The sequence below is a fragment of the Ochotona curzoniae genome, unplaced genomic scaffold (assembly GCF_017591425.1).
Source record: "Ochotona curzoniae isolate NIBS_2020 unplaced genomic scaffold, NIBS_Ocur_1.0 contig_1, whole genome shotgun sequence".
Lineage (NCBI taxonomy): Eukaryota > Metazoa > Chordata > Mammalia > Lagomorpha > Ochotonidae > Ochotona > Ochotona curzoniae.
The window spans coordinates 4,181,022-4,204,047 of NW_024464918.1; the positions used below are offsets into that span (position 1 = coordinate 4,181,022).

The 23,026-nt window shown below is 45.6% G+C and overlaps 1 protein-coding gene across 3 annotated transcripts in view; it reads left to right on the forward strand.

The window, feature by feature from the left end:
- SPOCK1 (SPARC (osteonectin), cwcv and kazal like domains proteoglycan 1) overlaps positions 1-23,026 on the forward strand; it is a 400,415-nt gene that overhangs the window by 171,510 nt on the left and 205,879 nt on the right. For all 3 annotated transcript variants that reach the window (XM_040982062.1, XM_040981992.1, XM_040981908.1), the window contains one exon: positions 13,360-13,405. In XM_040982062.1, the coding sequence (XP_040837996.1) occupies positions 13,360-13,405 (46 nt within the window). The remainder of the gene's footprint in view (positions 1-13,359; positions 13,406-23,026) is intronic.

The following is a 23,026-nucleotide window of genomic DNA, read 5'->3' on the forward strand; positions in this document are numbered from 1 at the left end:
CATACTGGCATGTGAGCAAGTAAGGTTACTTGCTGCTTACTGAAGATCTTTTACTTATTTATTAATTCCTTGGATGGGGCAGTAGAAATGCTAGGGCAAGAGGAACAAATGAATGGGTAGCACTGGTTACTTTATGTGGGAAAGAAGCCATTGATAAGGGTTTGTGGTCCCTGATAGGAAGCCTTCCTGGATGTTGTTCTTGACACAACCCAGGCGCTCTTCATGCTCGTTTCCTGCATTGAGGTGCGATTGTGCTTCCGAACATCTGGCTGTTGGTGTGTGTGTGGGGGCCTTGTGCTGCAGCTGTCGGGATTGTGTGAACTTGGGCAGAGAGGATACCCCGTCTCTGGGCTGGAGTCCCCCCAGTCACAGTGTGAGGGCAGTGCCTAACCCTCCTTGTAGAAGTGACTGAGGCAAGGAGTGAGTACGTAGTCACCATGCAAGTTCACAGAGTCATCTGTGTCCATCTTCTTAAAAAATTCACAGATGATGGAAAAAAAACAGGAAGAAAATGCTCATATCCCCTCCCGCAACCACTGATAACATTATTACCATTTTGATTTATGTATTTGAAAGGTAGGCTAATGGCGAGTGACAGAGAAACAGATCTGTGATCTGCTAGTTCACTCCTCTAATGGTCCAGACTAAGCCGAAGCAAGGAGCCGCAGTGCCTGTCTGGGTATCCCATATGGGCGGCAGGGGCCAAGTGCTTGAGGCCTGTAACTGCTCTGAGAGCTGCTACAAAGACATGGATGTTCTTTTGTTATTAGTTGTCTGAGTGACACAAAGAAAGGGAAAAGAGTGAGTTCACCTTCTGAAAGTGCCTGTGGTGGCTAGGAGCTGGGTGGAGGCTGAAGCTGGGTTCAAGGTCACCTGCTGCGGCTCTTCCCACTGCGTCAGCAAGGAGCTGGGTCAGAAGTGGAGCAGCTGGGACTGGAACTCATGCTCTTACATGGGATGTGCATGTCGCAGGCAGTGACTGAACCTGCGTTGTGGCCATGGCAGCTCCTTGAGTCTTTGTCCCGATACTCTTCTTACGGTGGGTCATGGGGACAATTGGACAACCTGGTTGAGAAGCCTAGAAAATGTGGTGATGCAAGTGGATACATGGATACATGACAAGACCAGGCTGAACACTGGTCCTCGGTGCTGGCTTGGGTGGGGATTCTTGGGGGATTTGCCTCTGCTGCTTCCTCGACAGACCCTGAGCTCTTGGGAAGGAGCGGGCACAGACTAACAAAGGCCAAAGCAGCTTCGTGCTTTGATCCCCTTGAATTCTCCTAGTACATTCTAGTCCTGGCTAGACTGTGAAAAATGCGTCTGCTTTATTTATGCAGAGCTTTCAGACATATTTGATTTATTCGGTGACATATTTAGATTCAGAATTTTAGGGCTAGAAGGGATTGCATTGTTGTTAACACCCCATTTATTCCCCAAAAATAATAAATGAAAAGGAGGCATAAAAAATAAAAGTATGATGTGGCTTTTGCTGTCTCAGTGCTCCTCTATAAATAATGTGTTCTTACTGATGTGTGGTTTGTTGCTATGCAAATAGCCTCAGTGGATAATTTTACCCTGGAGAGTTTTGGTTTTGACAGACAGGAACTACGGGGCCCCAATTGTTCCTCTTACCCTTCCCTTGCAAACAGGTCTGGGGTCTGTTTGCGATCAAGAGAAGGCAAAAGGTCATCAATGATTGTCACTTTAGGGGTCTGGGACAGTGACTCTGCAGGTCTGTGGTTCCTAAAATCCGGTCATGTGAATGAGCCTTATTCTTGAGGGCTCATCTAACAGTGGGGAGGATGTTTGATTATTTAACAAAAGCAACTGGCCACATCTCTTTGGGAAGGAGGAGCAGACAGCCAGGCCTGTTGGTTCAGATTGTGTTTCATAATGACTCATCCATGTCCCCAGCAGGTGGTATGAGGATTCCTGCTGATGGGGCTGGATGGGCCAGGGAATGAACTTGCTCTTGTTCCCAGGATGGCACGCCACGGGGCTGTGTGTTTTGTTACATGCAGTGTTTTGTCTTGGCCTTCCTGCTGACCTGGCAGATTGTAATTACTGTCATATACCTTTTCTCCAACATCCAACTTCAGTGGCTACAGTGCTTCCTGGTCCCAGAGCCCAGGGCAGACCAGGAAGAAACCATGAACAGAACTGGAAGTGTCTCCTTTCGTCCAGCAGGACTTGGGCATCACCATCCTTTAAGTGCCCCGAGAGCTGCTGCTGCAAAGATGTGCGCGCTCTTTCATTATTAGTTAACTGAGAGGGAAAAGAGAGAGAGAGTTCACCTTCTAAAAGTGCCTGTGGTGGCTAAGAGCTGGGTGGAGGCTGAAGCTGGGAACAAGAAACAATCCAGATCTGTCCTGTTGGTGGCAGGACCCAGGTACTGTGCCATGGCACACATCCCAGGGTATGCATTGGCAGGAAACTAGAGTCAAGAGTCAGAGCTTGGGATTGAAGCCAGGGGTTTTCAAGGGCTATGTGTGTCTTTGCAGCATCTTAAGTATCAGGCTAGATGTCCATCCCGATTGCAGCATGTTCTCTTGAACCCACTGCAGGTTCCTCCACCTGGAAAACTCCTTCCAGTTCCACGGAGTGCCATGTGCCCAGTGGAGTCTGTCCTGGTTCTCTGGAATGATTGGTGACTTCCTCTTCTTGTTTCCATAGCTGATTTATTTTAACAGCCACCTTTGTTCAGTATATTATGCATCATCTGCTACTGTTTTGGTGCCCTCTCCTCTAGCTAGGCCATGGGCTCATAAGGGCAAGGACTGGTTGTTCTTCATCTGCTTTCTAGCTTAGCACAAGGGCAGGCTGGCAACAAAAGCTTTCTGGGTGATCGCTGTGTACATGAAGAATGAACTTCATCACTGGCATCTGGGGTTTTGCTGGGCTGCCTCTTATTTGTCGTATACTAACAGCTGATGTCCCCAACCAGGAGTGTTTGCTGTGCTCTTCTAAGGGTTACGCACAGTAAGACACAGGGCCGAGCACAGTGGCTCCAAAGGTGCTCTGATGACCATTAACTTCACGGCAACTCTGCTGTTATACTTCCACTTCCTGATTTGGACTTTGATTCAAAGTCCAGTCATGGTGACCACTGCTCCCCTCAACTGCCACCCAGCCCCTATGTAGTCAGGAGGTCTAGACTGGGAGGTCTAGGCTGGGTGAGGTCTGGTTGGCACAGGACACCTGGCAGAGGTGCCACAGGTGCAGAGGAATTGGGGATGGGGAAGGGTGGTGGGCTGTATTTTGGGCAGAGAAGGAAGAGCACAGGCAGAGTTCAAGGTCCGAGCCAGTACAGGTTGTTTATGTAATTTACTTACAGTGGGAAGGAGATGGGTAACACGGGTGTGGTCACTGAGGGTTGGCTTGGGTCTGGGTGCCACCCCAGGAAGTTAAGCTGGGAGTGATGAAACATTGCTATAGCAAACCACTTCTCCCGGAGCATCATGGAAAATGGCCCACGGAGGGACCAGGGGGCCTTCTGGTCATGAAATGAAGCAGTGGAGCAGGAGCCTGAACCGAGTTCAAGGATGACTTGGTGCAGACAAGTGCAGATATGAGTGTGCGAGGGCTTCAGCTGGAAGTGGAGATGACCCAAGTGTTGCTTGAACCACCTGGGTTCTTGCCTGATAACCAGGTGGACAAGTGTCCTGGGTGCCAAGCCCTAACTCCAGGCAGCACCCTATCACTGGAAGACAGCCCTGGAGCCTCCAGAACTAGGGGGGCTGCTTTGAAAGTTCTCTCCCTGGTTTGCTGTTCAGCACGCCCTGACCCCACTTTGGCTCTGAATCCCCCCCGCCCCAATGACAGAGTCAGTGTGTGGCTTTCTGTAGCTCCAAGGGACTGAATATTAGAGTCAGCTGGAGGGGCTGGGTTTGGAATTTGTGTTCCTGAGAGGATGAGAGCCCTGGGATTCCCTTGGAGCCTCTGGGTGGCACCTCCTGAAGAGGAGGCGTCAGGAGGATGATCAGGAGCGATGCTAGTAGCACCCATGGATGCTCGCCAGCCTTGGGACGGGGAGGAGTGCATTTTCAGAAAGGTGGCAGGACCTAATTAATTGGAATTTGTGATGCTTGGACAAGACTGGGCCTCAGGCCAGTATAACTTGTATTTTCTGGGAAATGAAACTTTACATGTTAACATGGGGCGGTGAGGGCCCTGTTTTGGGTGCCAGTGAGGACTTTTCCAGCTTCCTCCATCTGTTTTCTGCAATATCAATTACTCAGAAAAGTGCCTGTTCGGAGCAGGCCCAGTTCCCGTGTTCAGATGCAGGACAGCACTGGATGTGGGCATGCCAAGCCCTGTGCACTGACACCTCCCTGCTGTGCCTGAGCTCGGAGACCTGTCTCCATGCATGTGTTCAACCTTCCATGCTTCCCGAGCCTCTCCCTCAGGCCTCTGCCCCTCAGCTCCCCTTTCCCAGCCCTCTTTCCTTAATTCCTTTTCCCTCTCCTCTTTTCCTCTCCCTTTCCATCCCTCCTTCCTCTTTCCCAGTCTCCCTCCCTTCCCCTCCTCCTGCTCCCTCACCCCTCTAGTCTTTGAGTAGTGGGCTGGTAATGGTCCAGGCAGGCAAGGCTAATAAAGTGTCAGAGGAGAAAGCAGTCATAAGGTAGCAGGGACAAATCAAGCCTCTTTCAGATCTTCTACAGAAAGATCTCAGATAGTAATAGGAATGAGCTCACCAAGCTCAGCAGTGTTCAGGTTCAGCATTTTACCAATATCTCCATAATCGCTGGGTGGAATTCTGACCACTCCACTTCCGGTTGAGCTCCCTGCTAATGTACCTGGGACAGAAGCAGGCAATGGCCCAGCTGTTTGGGCACCCTTTGCTTTTGCCCGGCTAATCCCTGGCTTTTGTGATCCAGCGGAAGGGAGATGACTGTCTCTGCCCCCTTCCCCATTGTATGCTGAGTTCAAAACAAATTTATGTTCTTTTTCAAAAAGGAAGTCATTTATCCTGCCCAAAACAGAGGAGCCCTAGTGATTCTCAGATGGATTCCTTACTCCTTCGTACCATGGCTGACCTTGATGCTTGAATGTGGAGTTATGAGAAACATGGACATTTGTTACCTATTGATCTGCCCAGAGTGAAGGGACTTTTTGGGGCCAAACTACTGCACCCTGAATGGGATTACAAAGAAATAAAATCTCTAGGGAGAATCGTCTTCTGGTGTCGTCATTATGCTGGGTATGTGTGTGGAAATCTCGTGCTGTACCCAGTAGAAGTAGTCATGTCACAGGCTAATCCCAAATTAAAAGAAAAAAAAAGTACTCTTCAACATCATCACTGATATGTAGTTTTCATTGTAGCGATATTATGCCTCATTGGTTAGTTTTATTCTCAGGTAAGTTGTTTTCCCCCTTTAATGTGGCCATTGGGCATGGGATGCTTCTTGCTTCCTTCCCCAGATGCTTCCCCTGTGGCGTAGAGCTGCTCTATCTTCCATGTTGACTTTACAGGCTACAGTTTTGTTGAGTCATCAGTTCCCTCAGCAATGTGTAGAGCCTTGGGGGGGGGGGGAGTTTTCCGTATGTAAGTTTCTCTGGGCTTTGTGTATACAATCAGTGACGATTTGGCTTCCTCCTTTGCAGTTTGGTTGCTTTTTCTTTTTTCCTCTAATTCATCTATCTGCCCAGGAATTCCAGAGCTGTGTTGGATGGAATTTGAATAATGTAAAAGACCCTGCATACAATTGAGTGCTTTTGGCCTTGATCTGGGTTTTACACTGTCTAGAACTACACTTTCAGTGCAAGGTATATTCATTTTTTTAAACCTAATTTTTCTACTGTAGAAATCAGGTTATCAAAGTTGAATTGATTATATTTATCTGTCCCAAGTACAAGGGACTACATTATTTACAAATATTATAGCTGTCATACAAGTCTGTATACTTTAAGAAATACAGAAAGTGGTTTCAAGAAATGGACCAGTTAGTGTCAGCTGTTACTTGTACAGACGTCGGTCCTGGTAAAGTTGGGATAAGGCAGGGACCAATCACAGCTACACAGAATGCTGGGATGGGGAGGGTTTCTCAGGAGCCTACACTCCCCAAAAATGGAGACCCCCAAGCCCCAAGAACTTTTTGATAAGATTGTTGATAGAGGTTGATACTATTTAAGAAATCAAAACCTATGTTGTGCCTCAAAAACCTTTTCATTTCTGATTTGAACTGTAGTGGTAACTGTTGCTTTAAAAATATATATATATATATTTTTTTTTTTAATTATTTTTTATTGGCGAGTCAGATATACAGAGAGGAGGAGAGACAGGAAGATCTGTCTGCTGATTAACTCCTCAAGAGGCCGCAAAGGCTGGTACTGAAACCAGTCTGAAACCCTGAGCCTTTGGGTCTCCCATGTGGGTGCAGGGTCCCAAGGCTTTGGACTATCCTTGACTGCTTTCCCAGGCCACAAGCAGGGAGCTGGATGGGAAGTGGGGCTGCCGGGCTGTGAACTGGCACCCATAAGGGATCTCAGAGTATTCAAGGTCAGGACTTTAGCCACTAGGCTACTAGGCTACCATGCCGGGTCCATAACTATTGCTTTTGAAGACCAAAATTAAATAATTAAAAAGATTTAGTTCAGCATTATGGAAATTTTATTGACATGTATATGATACACCACATTACGGAGGATCAGAATGCCTCTCTCAGTGCACCTACGCCCAGTGATGCTAGTTGCTACGTGTATTTTTTCATTTATAGATGAGATTTAGTGGTTTGTTTAGCAGATTGAAGTCCCTGAGGTTTGGAAAGGGAAAAAGTGGCTTGTGCCAACAGCACAAGCTTAAAATCTTCATTGATTTTTTTTCCCTAAACCATGCTTTATGGTGCTAATAAAATTACACACATTTAAAAGACTTTATAATTATATTTCCCAGTTGCAATCCATCTCCCTCCACTCAGGCCTAATTGATAAGATCGAATTGTGCAAGGACTCACATGACTGAAATTTTAAACATACTATTATTTGCACAAAACTAATGTTGGCCTCAGTGTTCCCAGGACATCCGGCTACCATCAACTTCCGGAGATGAATACAAAAACTGTGTATCTTTTATTTATGAATTCTGAGTGCGGGAGAACCTGCCAGACACCCTGTCATTATTGTCAATCATTGTGACGATCCTTTATGGCAGGTGCGAGTTGTCTTGTTCTATGGATAAAGTAACTGACCCCGAGATGCTAGATAGAGTGTACAACGATACAAAACTGGTGAGTGCTGGGGCCGTAGCTTGAACCCACACCTACGCCACAGCTTACGGAGAGCAGGAGCTCTCCTCAGGATGAAAACCACCCAAGCTGCACATCACTGCAGAGTCACCCAGTTCAGCTCACCAAGGGCGGCCGTCTCAGTGTCTAGGAAGGGGAGGCTGCTCATGGTTAGCTGAGTTGGCTAACTTTGCTAAAGACATCAAGGGTATGGGTGATTCTGAACCTGGCAGAGTTGTCTCGGTCAACTTACAAACGGAGGATTATAGAACCGTTCATATCGCTAGAGGAAAGGCCCAAATGCAGCACATACAGACCAAAGCAGTTTTTCTCTTTTTGAAAAGAACAGGTCAGTGGGTCATTTCCCTCCACTCCAGCTTGGATGAACTGACATAGAAGTCACAGGTAGATCTCGTTATGATGGTTTCAGTTCTTTAATGGCCTTGGGTGGGGGATGGGACTTGGCAGTGCTTTTCACTTTACAGATTTTATAAGATCCTACATCCAAGTCCTCCTCAGGTTTGAGGCTTCCTCCAGCTGGTTTGGAACTGCCGGGCGGTAGAATTTCATTGAAGCGTGGGAGGTCTACTGCTCTGGGCCTGTGATGATGTCATGTTTGGATTTTACTGAATTTTGCCCCTTGGACCGATGTCTCAGTTGGTCAGTATGCAGATTTCATCATGGTTTGGCTGGCTGTTTGATCACTAGAGCATGTTCAGATATCTCTCCACGTGGGTGGTCCTGTCCCATAACCTCATGTCCTTCGCCCTGAACGTAGTGAATGATGGGAACTTTTCAAATTAGTGACGGTAGGTGACTTAACATGTCTGACCGTGACAATAGAAAATTGTGATGATAATTTGAAATGTTGATGCATTTGTCAAAAATGTGTACGTTCCACTTCCTGTTGTTTGATGTTGTTTTTATTTTTTTTTCTCATTTATAATGCTTTCGTACTCAGGAAGTTGAGGTAGGTTTTTAACTTTTCAACTGTATGTAGACATAGCATCAAAATAGTTGCCAAGTAAAATGTAAATTGCTTTCTCACTCTTAAATCTCAGAGGTAAATATTTGTTTTAGTTCAGTGAACCAGTACCACACACATTTATTTTTCATTGGCATATCTGGGGGATGCAATTTATCAAATACATATAAACAGTCCATTTGCTGCTTTTTTTTCATTAGTTACAGTACAAGTATGATTGTCAGTTATTATCTGTTTTTTACTGGTGGGTTATTTATTGAAACCGCAGAGCAACGGGCATTGTTGTTTTCTAAATCATTTTGTCTAAGGCCTGCAGGACATTAAACTAAATGTCAGATCAATTTATCAAAGAATTGCTCTATTCAGGATAAATGTGACTTAGGCTGTGTATAATACACCCTCCTGTCCTTACATAAGCAGTATGGGACTCTCACAGAGAGGCATAGATGCTGACTAAGTGGGAACAGCCTTCTGTCGGGTTGGTTCAGGAAGGATGTGGTGTGTGTTGCTGAGTTAGGTAGTATGCAGGTGAGTAATGTGTACCCTTGATCTGGAGTCACGTAGGAAAGCACCTCAACGCGCAGCCCCTGGTGCAGAGGGTTTCCAAGAATGGTGTCTGTGGATAGAAGACCAAGAGGCTGCAAGTCACTGTCTGACTTTCACCAGTCAGATAGGCTGAGTGCTTTAAAGCATTGTTGGAGGGAATGTCACCCAGAGACGGGGAGAGACGAGTGCAGAAAGTTGCCAGAGTTGAAAGCAGAAACAGCTCAAAACTGAGGTTGCTTCATTGAAAACAAATTCCTTTCTCAGTAAATGGGTTGCTTTGTAATTTGCAGTAGCTTGATCATTGAAGGTTTCCATGGTTTGCAATTTAAAAATGGCAAACACAATACCCTTACCCAACATTGCCTAGAAACCCCCCCTTTTGGTGGCTTCCATTCATGTTGGAGGTAATCTTCTCACCATGCAGCCCTCCTTCCCATTCTCCACAATCAAGAAGCATGACAATGAACTGAAGGAGTTTTTACTCAGTGCTGTGGAGAGCAGTTGGGTTACAGCCCTTCATCTCCTTCTGAAGCTTCTTGCATTTGGTACTAACATCTGGGATCTGCAAACCCAGGTTTAACCCACTTGAACCTGCCTGGAGGTAGTTCTCCTTTCCATGTTCATTTGCAGTGAACTCACAAAGGGTCCCAGAGTGGCTACCTTCGGTCGCTTCACCCTGCTTCCTTCTGTTTCATATCTGTGTGGTTGTAGGCTGATGATTTGTGTTTTCCCAATTAACCTTGAGATAAAGACTGAAGAATTCAAGTAGTTAGCTAAAATATGAGTTAAGGAGAGTATACCTGTTTCATGTGATCTCAGTGTGGACCTGTACCTTCTGTGGTGCAGAGTGAATCACATGGTTATCTTAATTATCAGTGTTCAAGGGAGCTGGGTTTCCAAAGTGACTTCTGTCTGATTCTGCCACTCCATCTCTAGAGTTGTGAACAGCCTTGGAGCTGAAAAAGGCACCTCTTGAAAGGCATGTCCTTGGAGGAATTTTTGGAGGTAAATTGCCTCAGCCATTTTTGAACTGTGACACAATGAAAGAAAATTCAGTTCTCTATTATTGAAAGTGGACTGGAGCTGTAGAATTCTCAGTTGCTTATGGTCATTCATAATGAAGAGCTCTGTCCAAAGAGTTATAGCCAGAATGCTTTGCCGTTGTTTCTTGTATTGACACGCTAAAATATTTCATGGGAAAATGAATTCTGGAGCAGAATTTTCTTGTGCATTTTAATACTATATGTCAATGAACATATTTTTAATATATACTACATGCAGAATAGAATATGTGATATATATGCACGTATCTGCTTGAAAGATTTTCTTTCCTATGGGCAATTATCAAAACAGACTCTCTCTGAGACAGTTGAGCATTAGCAGTTAAAATTCTTTTGCACAATTCATTAGATGGCAAGAGTTTTACAGCATCCAGTCCTGTGTTAGAGGGCTGTTTAATTAGATAACTGGAGAAAGTTCACAGGAAAAAAATGGAATTAAACTATAATTTTATTTTAGTGCAAACAATGGAAATATTGGCAATGTTTTTTTGCATAACACATTTTCCATGAACTTTTAGAGGACTGTGTAAACACATGGAAGGGTGACTACATGTGCTCTGACAGCTAATATTCTGACCTTGCTGTCAGTGATGGCTGCTAGGACCACCCATTCACTCTCCTGTTCACTGTCTAATCCGTAATTGGCCTCAGGGGTCTCAAATACTTCACTTGTTTTATGATCATGCCCCTGATATGCCAGTTTTTTTTTTTCCAGCTGTAACCAAAATGGTAGTACCTGGGGAATTTAAAAAGAAAGATTTAAAAATTTATATTGAGGGACGACTGGCCGACACAGAGGGTAGGAAGGCGGCAGGGCGATTAAAGAGTCAGAGACTGATCCTTCATCTATTTATTGATTTACTCTCAAAATGGCTGGCACATGTGGGTCTGGAAATACTGAAGCCAGTAGCCAAGAATTTAATCTTGGTCTCTCACGTGGGTAGCAAGGGTACAGATTCTTGGACCATCTTCTTCTGCCTTCCCAAATGTATTAAAATATTTTTCTCTTAAGTTTGTTTATTTGAAAGGTAAAGCCACAGGGAAAGAATGCCAGCACACACCTCCATCGATTGCATGTTCCTCAAATGCCTGTCACTGCCCTGGGCTGGGTCAGGCCAAAGCCACAAGCAAAACTCCATCCAAGTCTCCTGTGTTGGTGGCAGGGGACTAAGTGCTTGGGCCATCACCTGCTGCCTCCCAGGATACCCATCAGCGGGAGGCTAGATCAGAAGCAGAGAGGCTAAGACGTGGACCACACACAGTCCACGTGTCAGCCTAACGTGCTATGCCGAAGGCTTTATAATCTTCTGGCTCCTTGGTCTTTGTTTTGGCAATCCACTTTTCCTAAGGCAGAGCAAAAACAATCAGATACAGAGGATCATTTTCCTTCTCTGCTTGGCCTTGTGGGCAGGGGACCATTTGAAGGACTCATTGTGCATAATGAGTTTTGACTCAAGGTGTACTTTCACATTGTGGCATCAATTAGGCAGTATTATGACATTTGCAATGGGTTTTAAATAGTCTAATGCAAAGATCAGCTTTTAGGAGCTTTGTGATTTTCCCCCTCTAATAAATATGTAAAAATGGCAATTATAGTTAACCTGGGAAAGTGACAAGGTCCAGAAGAATGCTTCAGATTCTATCCAGTTTATGAAGTATGTTGCAGTCATTAGGGAATATGTAGTTCTTGAGACTTCGTGAAGCCTTTCTTTGACATTAAAGAGAATGTGGCATGTGAAATTAAGGCAAAGGAACTTATCTTTGGCTGCCACCCTTCCCTGTCAGACACTCATCCATAATTTCCAAGGACTTTCCTTGCAATAGCACAGCACATTTTAGTGGAAAAGATTTCACAAAACTCCACCTTGCCACTAGACAGGAGACCGTCCTCTACGTGTGGAGGGAATGCTGATGGGCCACTGTTGGAAGGATGAATGGTTTGTTGCTTTTTCCCTTCAGCTGTGAGAATGAATTCACAACTTGTCTCTTCTCTTGCCCCTGTGAAGAACAGATCTGTTGGTTAAAAAAAAAAAAAAGTTATCTGAGGCTAAGAGTACATTGGCTGTCGAGCTTGGAAAATCAGATGTTAAGTCTCCTGTCTATTATCCAGGCTTTCACTTAAAAATGACTTAGCACTGACTACAAAGTTTCAGAGAGCCCAATCCCAGATTGGAATTGTTATTCAAAATAATAAACGAAGAGGCATATTGCAGAGACATTATTTTGACCTTTCTCAGGGATATCTATCTCACAGTAGACTTGCTAACTGTAGGGGGATGCCAAGGGCAGCTATCTCATAAAACACAAGCCAGAGCAAAATGACCCAATTCCTTGGTGTTAAACCTGTTTGAATCCTGCATCCCCAGCACCCAGAGGAGGCTGTTCATGTTTATTCATGCTCTGGAGAATGGAAATCACTTGGCCAAGAGGCAGTATGTTCTGATTTTTACTCTAAATCCAGTTGCTCATAATCTATTTAAGGGTTTAGGTGAATTCAACAAGGATCTAACAAATCCAGGTAATTGAAACAACGCAAAGGCAGATAAAATTCACAGGAGATTGTGTCAGAGATAAAGTGTGGCGGGAGATACCATGGACAATAATTAAAACTAATTGTGCACTTGGATGTAAATTAATTTCTCCAGAAAAGAAATTGAAACTTCCTTTTGGACAGCTTTTTCACACCATCTGCAATCTGTAGAATACCTGCCGAAATGAAACAAGGCACAAAAATGGGGTGTTCACTGAAAATGGGCAAATGCCCTAAAAGATGGAAGGTGTTGATGTGCAGAGGGAAATTTCTTCTACTTGCAAATTGAGCGGAGTTTTTGCCATCTGCCTATGAGTCAGGCAGCAGTGGGGTCAAAGTGTGCTGAGCGGGGAGGAGAGTGGTAAGGGTGTTTAGAAGAAAAGCAAAGGGCTAACTCTGCAGTTCAGAGTCATGAAGAGTCTAGCTAGAGAGTACAAATCAATGCAGACTTTTGCATGATAGACATGACAGTGACAAGAACATATTATCCCACTCTGATTTTCTCAGAGTCTCGACTCAGAACAAACGGTATTGCCTTAACGTGCTCCTGTGGTTCTTTATGACTTTTGAGCGGGCCCCTGTTTACAAGTTTTGTGCATGTTGGAAAACTGGGGCTGTGCACACGGGAAACTTGTGTTCATGTAAAGGAAATGTTGACAGTTGAATTATCAACTGTTACAAACACAGAAGTTTAATCATAAGTGAGAGCAGCCAGCATCGCCCAGTCTCGTTGCTAGTGTCAGGTGTCTAGTTTTGTATGTGAGAACAGAAAGAGCAATACTGCTTCCATCTTGGGATTTTTTTTTTTTTACCATTACCATTACTTTATACAGTTTGAAAGACAAGCATCTGAAAAGCAAATTTTTTTATTGCATGTTAATGCCTGTTTGGGAAAGCTTTCTAAGCTGTTAGTATTTTGTGTTTCAGGAGTGGGAAGATATGCATGTTTTATATGCAGTTACATGAGAAACTTCGTCATAACTGACTTTTGTTTTCTGTTTTTTCCTTGTCCAGGATGATTACTTTAGAAGCTGGAATCCCAACAAGCCCTTTGACCAAGGTAAAGGATGCAGTATATCCTGTTGTACAATCTGTGGTGAAATGCTGTCCAAATGTTCTTTGCTTGTATGTGGAGTTAATGCTCTCACCAAGGTCAGCAGGTAGTCTTAATTTGAAGACAAAATTGGTAGCGTAATGGAAATTATTTCGTCACATCGGTTGTTTGAGGTTATGTCTGGGACAAATGTAAACACTTCTTTTGAATTGAATTGACCTGTATCATCATTGACTGGCTCTAAGAAAAGGACAGAGTGAAGTGGTTGTCAGACTAACCATGGGTGAGTGGTGAGACTGAACTACTTGCTAGAGCCTCTGCCTGCGAATGCGTTCTGTTTCACATCAGTCATCAATATGGAGCTTTTCTTTCTTAAAACAGGTCAGTCCCAGCAGACGTTGAAAGGTGCTCATATTTTATTTGTTAAATGACTTCTTTATGGTTTGCAGCTAGAAACTTGTTTCTGAGCGCATGCACTGATCTCCCGGGATTAACCTGACCCCCCAGGGACCTTCCCGCAGCCCTGCTAGCGGAGACGCAGCCCCATGAGGTGCCCTTGGTAAATCACTAGCAGTTCGGTTCAGTGAATTGCTGCAAACACAGTGAGGACCTGCTGTGAATGCCCACCTTGCCCGATTGTTCCAGATGTGACCGCTCCTTGGTAGGGCCTGCTGCTGGGGAGCATAGTGGGCAGGCTGTACTTCAAGGGCATACAGTCAACAAAGACTGAACCCAGTGGAAACATTTTCCTGCCCTCTCTGAGGGTTCATGTTCCTGAGAGACGGCCTTCGTTCTATAGCCTGAGTATGATGGTCGACCCAGGACAAGCAATGATGTGTGGTCATCCTTTGCAGCCCTTACCTGTGTACCACAATGGGTCGGTGCCTCTGTACCAGAGTTCACTTATGAGCAAATCCTGCATTTATTCTAGTGGTTAAAGCACAAGTTAAGACTCATATCCCACCCAAGTACCTGGATTGGATACCTGACTCTAGTTCCTGATGAACTTTCTGCTCATGCAGAATCTGGGGGCGGTAGTGATAGCTCGAATATGTGGGTTTCTAACCAAGAGAGAGAGGCCTGTTTTGAACCTAAACTGCAAACTTTGGCCCACCCAGCTCAGTCCTGGGAGGTAAAGCAGGTGGTCAAAGAACTCTGTTTCTTTCTCTTTGCCTCTCAAAAAAAAAATTCTAAAAATTTCCACATATGCAAATAACTCTTTGTTTTGATACTTGATGTGGCATTTTGTTTGTATGTGCCTCTTTTCAGTAATTCCGAATCGTTAACTGAGCTTCCACTATATGTGTAAACATCAAGCCAAATACTGAGAGAGAGTGGAAGAGCGGTGGTCCTCATTGTAGCGTAGCTCTGAGGGGGAGGAGGGAGATAAGCCAGACCGTGGTTGTAATGGGGTGTATTCACAGCCACGGCACATGTGTGTGCAAGGAAGGGTGTGCATCTCCAGGTTGGGACTGTGTGTGGGGGGGAGGGGGGGCTCTGAAGGCTTTTCTTAGGTTGCTCCTTCTTGGACTGTACAAAGTTATTTTTTTAAAGTTTGTAGAAACTTTATCTTGGTGCAAAAATGTGTTTTGAAATCAGTGCATATTTTTTAATTTGTAGCATGCATTTTTACAAAATTTGAGAAGAGTTCTATGCTTTTCTTTAACAAAAAAAAAAGTTACCCAGTTGGTTTCTTTGTTTTAATGTTTATTTGTTTGAAAGGCAGACTAGCAGTAAAGACAAAACACAGAATCTTTGATCCATAAATTCACTCCCCAGATGGCTGCAACAGTCTGTTCTTGGCCAGATGGGAGTCAGAGGGCTGGAATGCCCTCCTGTGCACTTGGCCCATCTTCTGCTGCCTGTCCGGCTGCCGTAGTGAGGTGCAGCAGCTGAGACCAGAGGTGGTGCTCTGATAAGGGATGCTGGTGTTGAAAGTGGTGGCTTAGCCTTCTGTGACACAGCACCAACCCCAATAAGCACTCTTTTAATTTTACTTTTTCATAATTTCATTTAGGATTTTTTTTAAATGATCATCGTCTTCAAAACTTCATTGTTGAAGGATGAAACCTAAGGTATACAGGACACTCAGACACAGAGCGACGGATTCCCTGTCCGTGTCTAATAAATGCACTGTCTGCCTTCTGTTTGTGAAGCAATTTGACTGATAGTCACAGTGAACTAATTTCTGCTGAGCCCAGAACCAAAGATAGGTTCTCATCCAGCAAGGATCAACTGTTAACTAAATAGACGTCATATTTTCTCATCCACAAGGCTTGCACACACACAGAATCTTGACTAAGGGAAGGCATTTCTGTTTACAGTAATGCTCATTGAAGAAGGGAACACTGGAAGGCGGGCGCAGTGTGCCACTGGGGAATATAAATGATTGCTTCACTTGTTCCTGGAGGTGAACAGAAATACTGAGCTCCAGAAACAGTACTGAAGTCTTGTTTTTTTTGGAAAAAAGTCCAAACAGGGGGTTTCCTTTGCCTAAGAGGGATGGCAATTCTATCTGGCAGAGCCCTGCCCTGCCCTGTGTATCTGTCACTAAACTCTGCAGTCGTGAAACATGTGTCTGCTTGGCTTCGTGCTCCTTGAAACTCTCATGGCTTCATGAGGTATAACTGAGGACCCCGACTGAGTAGCCCCTGCTTTGTAGTTGAGGTATCGATGCTGTTTCTGAACAATCCTCACTTACAACATCAGCTCCAGCAGATGTCATCAGTCATGTTGTGCACTGCTCAGTAAAAATGGGAGGTTGCTACAGCAGCAGTGACACCCCTTGGTAAAATATAAACCACGGGTGTGAAAGATGCAGAGCATTCCATCTTGCAGAAAATAGGAACGAAATTGTCAGTTGCAGAGAGAAGTCATTTCCCTCCCTAAACTGAAAAAGAATCAAACACAGTTAAGGTGGCATTGCTCTTGGAGGAGACTTTTAATTCAGAGAAATATAACATGTTGGAAAGCAGCTTCAGACTTGTCGATGACATAGTCGTGCTGGCCTGGAGTGGGAGTGGCGTGGGCTGAAAACATAGAGGGAGAGCAATAGAGGGGCTCGGGGGGGGCGGGGATCTCATGTAGTTTGGTAGCATACCACCAAAACTGGCTGGAGAAATTGATGTAGACTGATTAGGCTTGCACATTGAAACACAGAGTTGGAAGCAGAAAGTAGAGATTTTGTGTAAAGAGCAGAGCAAGGAGCCAGTCAGCTACTGCTTCCTACCTGGGCTTCCTGAGGGACTTGGGCCACAGATTCTTCCAGATTGAAGTTGCATTGAGAGCTGCAGGGTCAGCTTGTGTCCATGTCCCCGGTTGAGCTGTAGTACTTGTGGCCTTGCTTGGATTGGCTAGCGATAACATGCTCTTCAGGGATTTTGAAAGTCAGAGAGGTGGGCTGCAGTCCTTCTATGGGAGACAAAAGAAGTGAGAGTTAGTGTCCCCTCAGGGTCTGGGTTTCTTGGAGAAGGAACTCCGAAGACAAGACCAAATATCAAGATGATGCCAGGCAGGTAGGTGAAGGACAATATGAGTTTAGTGTTAGAGGACTCTGTAGGGTTGCCTGCATCACTCCCTCAGTTCAGGGAGTTAATTTTAGCAAGAGCTTGATTTGCAATCATAAAATCATAGCAAGGAAAGTTGGAGCTGAGGGAGGGAAGCAGAGTGACTGGGAGAAGAGAACCTGATGGGATCACATTATTCACAGACCACACAGAACTAGCAACTTACAAATTGACCTGCTCTAGATCTATTGAATTCAAGTCCCACTGTAGGCCTCACAGAACACACGACCTGGGTGGTCTGGACTTCTGGTACCGGGGCTTCAGTGAAGTAGTATAGTCAGATGATCAGAGCCAGGTTGCTATAGATAACACTAGGCGGTGACAAGGCAGACTCTGGGAGGATTCCATTTGGTGACTCACGGGCTATGATTAGGCTCCTGGGATGCACTTGCTGGATGATGTCACCCTGTAGGACTGCTGTGTGACTGCTCACGGTCTTGGATCCCTGGGCTCAGTCTTAGGTGATTAGACGGAGCAATGTCCCTGTGTAACTTGCCCTCTGAAATGTGCCCTCTGCCACCAAGCTTCCCATTTCCCCAGCTGTTGGCATGAAAAGTTTGAAGACTCCAGGTATTGTATTCATGGAGCTGACATTGGGACACAGTAGTCTAAGGTGCCTGCAGCACTGGCATCCCATGTAGGCACCAGTTCTTGTCTTGGTTGCTCCATTTCCAGTCCTGTTCCCTGCTAACGGCCTTGGAAAGCAGTGTTAACATGTCTCCCGTGCTTGAGCCCCTGCCGCTCATGTGGGAGACAGTCAGCTGGCCCAACACCCACCATTGTGGCTACTTAGGGAGTGAGCCACTGGATGGAAGATGTCTCTCTTTCTCCTCTCACTTTAAAATAAATAAGTCTTTAAACAAAATATTCTTGAAATAGTAGCTACTCTCTGTGTTTCAGCACATTTACTGAACTCTGCCCAACAGAACTGTAGGCAGCCATCACAACGTCATGGGGTTGGCTGTGAGGCTGTGAGCACACAGGGTCTTGCAGGCATGCTCTGCTGACGAGCCCGCATGCGTCTTTACCGGGTTCTCTGGAAGAGAACCTCTCCTGCTTGTGCCAGAGGGGTATAACAGCCATCAACTTCAGGCTTTTCTAAGAAGGATGTTATATGAGATTAGGGGAACGTCATATTTCCTTTTTTTTGCTTGTAATGATTTCATGTCACATCATCTCACTGAAGGGACAGACAGGAGTTCAGAACTGAAGGGAACAGTGATTCACTCAGGTGAGAAATTTCCTCTGTGAAGTTGACAAAGAAAGATGCCTTGCAGAGAGAGAGGCGAGACAGCTCTGGACCAGCATGAATGGGTTTCCTATGTTGCATGGGCATGCAAACTGGAGGCCCTGTGTTGGCTGAGGCTGTCACGCTCTGAGCAATTCCAGAGGTTTCTGTCATTTCCGCTGCTTTGCTCTGTCTCCTGCTCCCCACAGCTGGCCCCCAAAAAGCCTGAGCCCAGGAAGAAATTTAACTGCCTCTCAGTGTGGAAGCTGGTCCAGCCTTCGCAGGGTGGCAGTCCCTGTTCAGGTGGCTGTGGGACAACCACATCTTCTTTTGAAGACAATCTGTTACTCTTCAGCAGTGCAAAGAGAACCTCTTTTATTCATTCTTTCTCCCAGTTGGCCTTTGACTTCCTGTTTTGATTTTTTTGTCCTGGTGCACACCAAGTGTAAGGGAAACAGAGTCTTGTGGGATAGGCTCTTGGGCTTTGGAGTTCGATTCTCCAGTTCACAGGTTCTCCAGGCTGAGAATTTGTTCATTATAAGCTGTGTGATTCTGGTGGCTCCACTTCTGTGATTGAGTCTTCCCAGCTGGAGATGGCAGGAACAGTAGTACTTCCAAGGATGAAGAAGTGTGCCTGGCATCCGTGCACGTGCTGCGGGCTCTGGCTTGAGCCTGTAGCCTGACTTTTCCCTGCACCTTCTCTTCCTGGGGCTGCTGTCTCTTCCTTCAGTCTTAGAGCTGTGATGTTCTAAAATTCTCCGGACCAAATTGGCCTTAACCTGTTTGACTTCAGGCGGATGCTATTGTGGTTTCCTGCATGCTTCCATCTTTGGGTCCACAGCGGTTTAGCCTCGTGATAGGTGAATTTGTTCTGTAAAGTTACCAAGTCTCTGACATTCCAGCCCCCTGTCCTGGCTGATGAGGACAGTGTAGGGGAAGACTTTGTGGAACACTCCCACTTGTCAAACTTAGGATCTCCAGCCAAGGTCCAACCCAGATATAGACGAATGTGGGGGTCCAGAACGAGGGCCTGTGGGTACTGGTGTGTGGGGGGGGAGGAGATAGTGTGCATAGCTAGGAAATTGTCAGGATGCCAAGACCTGCACCAGTTACATAGCTTGCTTGTAGTTGAGAGAAGTTTTGGGGGCTCTGCCACTCTGCCTCAGGCTGTGCCTTTGGTCTGTGCAAGCTTGCTTGGCTTCCAAGATGCCTTCTGGGCTGCCACAAAGATGTAGTCACAGAGATGCTCTGACCCCTCGGCAGCTTTAGTCAAAGGGCTGAGAGGGTAAGTTTACTTATTAAGTAATCAGTAAATAAACACTGTTGTAAAAAAAAAAGCAAAATATAGATGTGGGGATCTCAGAAGTGGGGTGGTCAATGGGAAGCAAAATGAACTCTGACATGTCTTTGCAAAACTTTTCCAACAAGTTCATCTTGAAAATGAAAGTTGAAGTTTATTCACAAGACTTTGGTTGATTAGAGGTGTTCTGCCTTTGGGGACAGTTAGAGAGGTAATTTGTCCATAGCTGCCCTGTCACTTTGGCATAGAGTACTGGTTACATGAGGATTCCTCAGGAATGATACACAGGTGAATTAGGCTCTGTGCCATGTCATTGTCCACTCGGGAGGAACCCATCTATGCACTGGGTATGAGGTCCCATGTGATGAAGCAAGTCGTTTTAAGAGAAATGGCTGGAGAGTCAGCACGTGGGGGCTTTATGTCTTCTGAGACAATTAGAGGAGTGCAGTGAGGGATGCGTGAGACCATGTGAGCAGGCCTTGCTTCAGGGAGAGTGAGTTTTCCTCTGGAATGCCTCCCGGACATTTCTTCCCAGGCTGCCTGGCTGCAGCTGAACCTTGGGGATGCCAGCGATCTTCAAAGCAGAATACGAACTTGGAGAAATTGATCTTCAGATTGAAAGGCAGCTGAGGAAGTCAGGGGCCCCACTCACACTTGCTGTTCACCTGAATAGGGAAGAAGAACCACAACCCTGCCCTTTGCCTTCCAGCATACGCTCAGAGCCCAACGAGCTCACATTCTGGCTGAAGACTTTGACGGTTTCAAGGTGAAATACTACTGCACAGAGGGAGAGTGCTCTCAGCATGGACCTGGCTCTCAGCCTGGCGAGTTACTGCAGCCTCTGTGCATTGCCCAAGTCTCAATGGGTGGATGAGAGTCAGGATTTTTGCTTCTAAAATCATGCATTAGGAGGATTTTTTTTCCCGCTTCAAGATTAATCTAAGATGTTACATGCTAGCTTAATAGATACCTGAAGTCCCTATAGCTTTCCTCTTGATGTGGAATTTAACCTTACTCTGGAAAGAGCCTCTGTTTTGCATTCATAGGGCCTTGAACGTTTTCCAGTTTTGCAATGATCTGTTCTGATTGCTGGAGCTGCCGGCTTGCAGAGGCAGCTAGCCTGGACTGTGGGAAGCATCTTAACTGTTCTCCCTGTCCCCTCCTTGTTGATTGGCTGTGTTTCTCCCTCTTACCTTGACTTTTCTTCCAGACTCAAACAATGTGCTTTCGCCTAGGCTGCAAATGGTCATCCCTAGCGGAAAGTCACCTCCTGCCCTGGCCGTCCTCATCCCACTCCAGCGAAAATCAGCCTCTCTGCCACTGCTGTCTCTGTGTCTGTTTCTAGATTGTGTCCTTAAAATAGTTACTATTCTAAAAACTTGGGCAGTGTTGATTTTTAAACATTGTGAGCCAATTCTGCCAGGGAAGAAACAGAAAACTATTAAGAGAAATGTCGGCACACCCCTGCTTTAACTCGGTCTCTCTGCTTTGAAGTTAGATCAAGTTCAAGTTTTTCTCTTTCATCTTGGGCTGCCTTTGCTTGCTTATTTTAAAGGAAGAAAACATCAGATATAAGATTGAAATCCCTAGGTCCCTTCTTGGTCTTCTTTCCCATTTTATTTTCTCTCAGGGTGACCGTGTCTTGATTTTGCTTTTCTGTCGGTTTTCTTATACTTTAAGAGTTTCCGTGCCTGTCTGCAGTGACTTGTTTTACAATAGAAATTAGTTACCCACTTTCGCCTACTTCCCCTCAATATTTTTTGAGGTTTCCTGTCTTCCTTGCTAACTCCTTTGTTCACTCATGGAAGGATGTTTGTGTTGTCCACTTCTCTTCTTGCCGGCGCTGCTTTTTCTTAGTGTTGCTGACCACACTGATTCTTCAGTTGAGCTGCCACCTGTGCCGGAATGGTGTGGGGCATGGCTTTACCCGTTGTTAAGATGGGCAGTGTTAGGCAAGTCCTCAAGGCTTTTCAGACTTGAGTTTGCCCATTTCTGGACCTGAAACCCTTGGCAGCTACTCGTTTCAGGCAGCAGTTTTCTGTCCTCTTACGAAGGAAAGAGGAAATGAAAAACTTAAAGCCTGTTGCTGTGACTGCTGAGGTTGCAGTGCAAGCAATGAGGCGTGAATGTAACTCGAGCCAAAAGCAATGCAATTAAGTGGGTCTTTTCACCATCAGGTGGGGGTCAGAACCCAGTATAAAAAGTCAAAAAGATCAAAATGTGGGAGTTACTTTCTCTTGGCACACGATCCTGTGTAACAACACCCACTGAGAAGGAAAAGCCAAGAATTTAAAGGGTTTGAGTTCCCAGAGAGGCTCCCCCGTTAGCTCCCTGCATTTCAATGATTTAGTTTATCTACCTTCATTTTTTCATCTGTCCAATGGGACTAATTGGAGCAGCTGTGTTGTGGAGCCTTGATATTAAGTGAAAGGGGTGGTGCATGCACAGGGCTTGGGCGCTGGTGTGTGCTGTGTCCTTGCAACCCTTCTTTGCTTCTTGGCTTGCTGAACTGTGGCAGGTGCATCTGTGCGGTTCTTTTCTCCACAGAGGACATGAGCAGCCCTGTGAGTGTTTGTCCTGGCTTCCAGAAAAAGCTCTCCTGGGACCCTGATTCCTAGAGCCAAGGAGTAAAGCCGTTCTGGATTGTGTCCCTCCCTTTGGATGAAATAATAGACAATCAGGAAGGACAGTCAGGTGCCCCCTGCGTTTATGGGGCTCAGTGGTTTTCTGTTCACAGAGTCTAATAGGGCCTATCAGCAGGAACAGCTCCATTGTGAAGCAGTGTTTATGACCCTTCCTCATAAAATGTGGTGTCTGTTTTATGAAAGGGGAAAGAGAATCTTTGCTGCTGTTTACCTGCTGGAACAATAACCCTTGAATTAATTATGTTGTGTTTGTTAGGTCCTGGTGAATCAGCCTTGGTTTGGGAAAAATTCTCAATAGGAAAAAAAAAGTGTCAGCTGAATTTTAAAGTTGCTAAAGATTGGCTGTGCAAATTCCCCTTATTTGACAGTAGAGAGTAGTTGATAGGATCTCCACTGCGAGGAGAAAGCTGATGGGAAACAAGCTGCCCACATCAGCCAGAGCCGGCGTGCTAGGCTCCTTGGTGGTGTTGTGTGACACTTGTGGCCAGACAGATTTGCACATTCCTGGTTGCATGATCCCTACCTTTAAACTCATCCCCAGGGATGTGTTCCTTCAACTTCTGCATTTCCTTAGGACATGCCAGGGGGTGTGTGTTAAAATGCTGATCCAGGGTTTTCCCCCACCCCCCGCAGCTATGAGGTCAGTAGTCTGGTATGGGACTTCGCACTTAAGTGGTACAAGGACTCACCATGGACATCACCGTGTTGCAGGAGAGCCCCAACGTGATTCAGTGCAGCCACCAGAAACCTGCTCTGTGCTTTCCAGCTTCTTGTTTCTTTACTGCTCCATCCCTTGTGTCACGGTGAATCTGGGTGCGACGATGCTTGGACAGTTGCAGGCTGAACGTGTGCACCAGAGTGAGCTTTAGAGTGGTGGGAGGGAGTGGT